The sequence below is a fragment of the Haliaeetus leucocephalus genome, unplaced genomic scaffold (assembly GCF_000737465.1).
Source record: "Haliaeetus leucocephalus isolate CR32 unplaced genomic scaffold, Haliaeetus_leucocephalus-4.0 Scaffold352, whole genome shotgun sequence".
NCBI lineage: Eukaryota > Metazoa > Chordata > Aves > Accipitriformes > Accipitridae > Haliaeetus > Haliaeetus leucocephalus.
Genome location: NW_010972788.1, coordinates 1,884 through 6,944, shown reverse-complemented (window position 1 = coordinate 6,944; position 5,061 = coordinate 1,884). Strand labels below are relative to the sequence as shown.

Here is a 5,061-nt window from a genome sequence, read left to right as displayed (position 1 = left end):
GCGTCAAGCAAATGCCGGCATTGGATCCGCCGACAGCTCCGAGGGTAGGACCGATGGTGGGGCCCAGGGAGGAGCCAACACCGGCAGCGAGGTTGGCTCCAAGGCCAAGTCCGGTGCCAAGGGCGGTGCCGACGTTGGCTCCGATGGCAGCTCCAACACCGAGGCCAACACCAGATCCAAGAGCAGGGTCAACACTGGCTCCAAGGCCAAGGCCAATGGTGGATCCAAGAGCAGAGCCAGCGTTGGCTCCAACGGCAGCTCCAGCACCAAGTACAACACCGGATCCAACGTTGGCTCCAGCACCGAGTCCAATGCTGGTGTCAATACTGGTTCCAAGAGCAGAGTCAACGTTGGCTCCAATGTTGGCTCCAAGGCTGAGTCCAACAGTAGTGCCAACATCAGGTCCAAGCCCAGAGCCAACGTTGGCTCCGAGCGCAGCTCCAACAGCAAATCCAAGGGCAGATCCAAGACCGGAGCCACCGCTGCCTCCAACGCCAGCTCCAACTGCAAGTCCAACGCCGGCAACAACATCAGATCCAGGAGCGGAGCCAATGTTGGAGCCAACATTGGCTCCGAGGCCAAGTCCAACACTGGATCCAAGAGCAGAGCCAACGCCAGCACCCATGTTGGCTCCAATAGCAGCTCCAATGCCAAGTCCAACACCCGATCCAACATCCGATGTAAGAGCAGTGCCAGCGTTGGCTCCAACACCAAGTCCAACGCCAACATCAACGTTGGATCCGAGAGCAGCACCAACATTGGCTCCAACTCCAGCTCCAATGGCAAGTCCAACACCGGATCCAAGAGAAGGGCCAACGTTGGCTCCAACACCGGCTCCAACGGCAAGTCCAACACTGGATCCGAGAGAAGGGCCAACGTTGGCTCCAACACCGGCTCCAACGGCAAGTCCAACACTGGATCCGAGACCAGAGCCAACGTTGGCTCCAACAGCAGCACCAACGGCAAGTCCAATGCCAGGTCCAACACCAGATGAAAGAGCAGAGCCAACATTGGCTCCAAGAGCAGCTCCAACGCCAAGTCCAACAGTGGATCCAAGACTGGAGCCAACGTTGGCTCCAATATTGGCTCCAAGGCCAAGTCCAACACCAGCGCTGACTCCAGCACCTATATTGGCTCCAACGCTGGCACCGACGGTGAGTCCCACGCCAGCGCCGACATCAGATGGAAGAGCAGGACCAACAGCCCCAATGCCGAGCCCAACACTGGCTCTGACACCGCCACCAAGACCAGGCCCAATGTTGGCCCCGACACTGAGCGCAACGCCGGCTCCGAGACTGGGGCCAGTGTCCGCTCCACCATTGGCTTGGAGACCAGCTCCAATATCATCTCCGGTGCCAGCTCCAAGAGCAGCTCCAATATCAGCCCCAAGGTTGGGGCCAACATCGGCGCCGGTGCCAGCTGCCACACCGAGGCCAACGTCGACTCTGATGCCAGCTCCCACGCCAATGCCAACTCCAGCGCTGACATCAGAGCCAAGACCGTGTCCAACACCATCTCCAAGGCCACGTCCAACATTTGCTCCAACGCCGGCTCCAAGACCAGGGTCAATGTTGGCCCCAACGTTGCCTCCAAGACCATGTCCGATGGCAGCTCCGAGAGCAGGTCCCATGTTGGCATCAAGACCAGGTCCCATGTTGGCTCCAAGACCAGGTCCAACACCAGCTCCGACAGCAGGGTCAACAGTGGCCCCAAGGCCAGCTCCAAGACCATGTCCAACATCAGCTCCGAGGCCACATCCAACGTTGACCCCAAGGCCAAGGCCAACGTTGACGCCAACATTAGCTCCAATGTCATCTCCAAGCCCAGATCCGACACCAAGGTCAACGCTGGATCCAATGCCGGGGCCAACACTGAGGCCAATGCTGGGGTCAGCGCCAACACCAAGGTCCCCACCAGCTCCGATGGCAGCACCAGGGAAGTCAAGGCTTGGGCCGAAGGGCTCGGGGGGGCCCGGGGGGGCCTCAGCTGCCAGCTGCTGCCGCAGGCACCAGGCTTCAGCCTCACTGCAGGAAAGACAGGGGGTTATGGGGGGGCCTGGGCTAAGCCCGGACACCTGGGTCCCCCTGAGGGGAGCGGAGGGTGCCGGGACCCATGGGTGCCATGTGGGGTGGAAGGTACCCAGACATTGGGCTTCCCTCAGGGATGATGGGACACCTGGGTCCCCTGGGGCTGATGGGACCTCCCGGATGTCTGGGTCCCTTGGGGGGGTGATGGGGCTACCCGGACGCCTGTGTCCACTCACCTGATGACAAAGTTGTGGGCGAGCAGGGCCGGGCCCTCAGGGCGCAGTCGGGCGTAGACCCACGTCCAGCCCAGGCCGTCCTTGCGTTGCAGCCGCGTCACCAGCTCCCCCCGCGCCTCTGCCCCTGCTCCTGCTGCGGGGACAAGGGGACATCAGCAGGGACGGGGGGGTGAGGGCCAGGGGGCAGGGGACGGTTGGGGGAATGGGGACATGGGGATGTCAACAGGATGGGAGTGATTGGGGGAGTTGGGGACATGGGGATGTCAACGAGGTCGGTTGGGGTGGATGGGGACATGGGGGTGTCCATGGGGACAGGGGTGATTGGAAGGGATGGGGACATGGGTATGTCAATTGGGACAGGGGGTCAACGGGGACAGGGGGTCAACTGGGGCATGGAGGACACCTGACAGGAGACAAGGTGACTCCAGGGGATGTGTGGGACACTAAGGATGTTGCGGGGGGGGGGGGCAGAGTGACAGCAGGGAACCCAGGGAACAACCAGGGTGATGGAGGACACCCTTGGGAATGCAGGGACCCAGAGGACAGCCAGGGGGCAGGAAGACCCCAGGGATCCCGAGGGACAGCTGGGGGGGGACAGGGAGACCCCAGGGGACCCTGGGGACAGCTGAGGGGACACTCACCGAGGCGGAGGTGCTGGCGAGCGACGTGGCCAAGGTCCTCGGGGTGCAGGAGCCGGTACCAGGAGCGACCCAGGAGCTCCCCACGCCCGTAGCCCAGGTGGATCAGGACGCTGTGGGACAGCACGTCTGGGTCCCTCGCCCACCCATGCCTGTGTCCCATCCAGATGTCTGGGTCCCCTCCTAGATACCTGTGTCCACCCTGATGCCTCGGTTCCCTCGTGAGTGCTTGGTCCCCTCCCGGACACCTGGGTCCCCCCTGGACACCGGGCCCCTCACCTGTCGGAGATGTCGAGCAGGGCAAGGTCACGGGCATGGCGGCTCTGGAACGCAGGCAGCAGCAGGCAGTCGGGGCAGGGCCAAGGTGGGGGGTCCAGGGGGGCACAGAAGGCGACGAAAAGTCCTGGGGAAGCCCCGGGGGGGCCAGGGGGGGCCTGGAACCGGCCCCGCAACAGCACCAGCTTCCGCCCGGCACTGGGACGGCGCGAGGCCCGCGAGGTGGTGAAACGGCAGCGGAAGAGGCGCTCTGCGGGAAGGGGTCCTCTGTTGGTCCCTCCGGCCTCTGTCCATCCCTCCGTCCATCTCTCCATCCTTCCTTCCATCCATCCCTCCATCCCTCATCCTTCCATCCCTCCGTCTTTTCTTCCATTCTTCCTTCCCTCCCTCCCCCTTCCATCCATCTCTCCGTCCCTCTGTCCTTCCATCCCTCTGTCCCTCTGTCCTTCCATCCCTCTGTCCCTCTGTCCTTCCAACCTTCTGTCCTTCCATCTATCCTCTTCCGCCATGCTTCCTTCCCTCCATCTTTCTGTCCCTCTCTCCACCCATCCCTCTGTCCTTCCACCCCTCCAGCCACCCTTCCAATACTCCATCCTACCCACCCTCTGTCCTTCCATCCTTCCATCCATCCCTCCATCCTTCCTTCTAACCCTCTGTCCTTCCTTCCCTCTGTCCTTCCCTCCATCCTTCTGTCCATCCCTCCTTCCAACCCTCTGGCCTTCCGTCCTTCCCTCCCTTCCTCCATCCTTCCATCCATCCATCCCTTTGTCCTTCCACCATCCCTCCATCCTTCCCTCCTTCCATCCCTCCATCCCTCCATCCCTCTGTCCTTCCTCCCGCTCATTCATCCCTCCCTCCATCCACCCATCCCTCCCTCCCTCTGCCCCCGCCCCACCAAGCCCCTCCCCATCGGCCCCACCCCCTCGGAGCCCCCACCCACCTGCCTGGGGGGGCCCGGGCAGAGTGAGCTGATGTCGCACCAGGGGGTGGTCGGCGGGATCCAGCAGGTCGTAAATGCTGTCACCCTGTGCCACCAGGTCTACCTGCGTGGGGGGGAGGCGGGAGGATCAGCACCCAGCACCCAGCGCCTTCCCCTGGCATCCAGCACCCCCCAACACCCATCATCCTGCAGCACCAGAGCCACCTGCACCCAAGGGGGACAGCACCCTGCACCCAACCTTGTCCCTGCATGCAGGTGCCTACCATGGAGTGCCCCAGGTGCTGCGCGACATTGTCGGTGACGCCGACCAGCTTCCCCTCGCGGGTGACGGCCAGCAGGAAGCCGGGCAGTGATGCCACCAGGTCGGCCAGCTCCGGTCCCCCCAGCAGCTCCATGGGTGCTCCCCGTGCCGGGCCTGCATGGGGACACACGTCAGTACTTATCCAGCACCCACTCAGCACCCGCCACCTTGCCCGCACAGTCCCACTGCAGTCGCAGGGCACCCACGTGGCCTCAGCACCCAAAGCACCAGCTGTGGAGTCACCAGTGGCACCCATAGCCTTGCCCACGTGGTCCCATGGTGGCCCTGGCAGGACCCACAGCATCACCCACGTGGACCCACGGGAGTCCCAGTCTCTGTCCCCAGCCCCAGTCCCTGTCCCTGTCCCTGTCCCTTGTCCCTGTCCCTCATCTCCAGCCTCTGGTCCATGATCCTGGGTCCTTGTCCTGGTTCCTGACCCAATTCCAGCCCCGGTCCCTGTCCCAGGATCTCGGTCCCTGTCCTGATCCCCCTGTCCCAGTCCTGATTCTAGGTCCCTATCCTGATCCCTGGTCCCTGGTCCCAGTATCAATCCCTGTCCTAATCCTGGGTCCCAATCCTGATTCCTGGTCTCAGTCCCCATCCCGGTCCCCCTGTGCCAGCCATGATGCCCAATCCCTGGCCC

General features: G+C 63.2%; 2 protein-coding genes across 2 annotated transcripts in view; one reads left to right on the top strand and one right to left on the bottom strand.

The window, feature by feature from the left end:
• LOC104835039 (protein rtoA-like) overlaps positions 1-1,063 on the top strand; it is a 2,929-nt gene extending 1,866 nt beyond the window's left edge. Inside the window, exon 2 of the mRNA XM_010572817.1 lies at positions 9-1,063. Within this exon, the coding sequence (XP_010571119.1) occupies positions 9-994 (986 nt within the window). The 3' untranslated portion in view covers positions 995-1,063. The remainder of the gene's footprint in view (positions 1-8) is intronic.
• Positions 1,064-1,125: 62 nt separating this feature from the next.
• The window catches only part of NPAS4 (neuronal PAS domain protein 4), a 5,727-nt gene continuing 1,791 nt past the window's right edge, over positions 1,126-5,061 (bottom strand). The window contains exons 2-8 of the mRNA XM_010572816.1: positions 4,381-4,532; positions 4,118-4,220; positions 3,181-3,427; positions 2,905-3,014; positions 2,264-2,396; positions 1,561-2,024; positions 1,126-1,481 (exon numbers count right to left, since the gene is read on the bottom strand). Of these exons, the coding sequence (XP_010571118.1) occupies positions 1,126-1,481; positions 1,561-2,024; positions 2,264-2,396; positions 2,905-3,014; positions 3,181-3,427; positions 4,118-4,220; positions 4,381-4,532 (1,565 nt within the window). The remainder of the gene's footprint in view (positions 1,482-1,560; positions 2,025-2,263; positions 2,397-2,904; positions 3,015-3,180; positions 3,428-4,117; positions 4,221-4,380; positions 4,533-5,061) is intronic.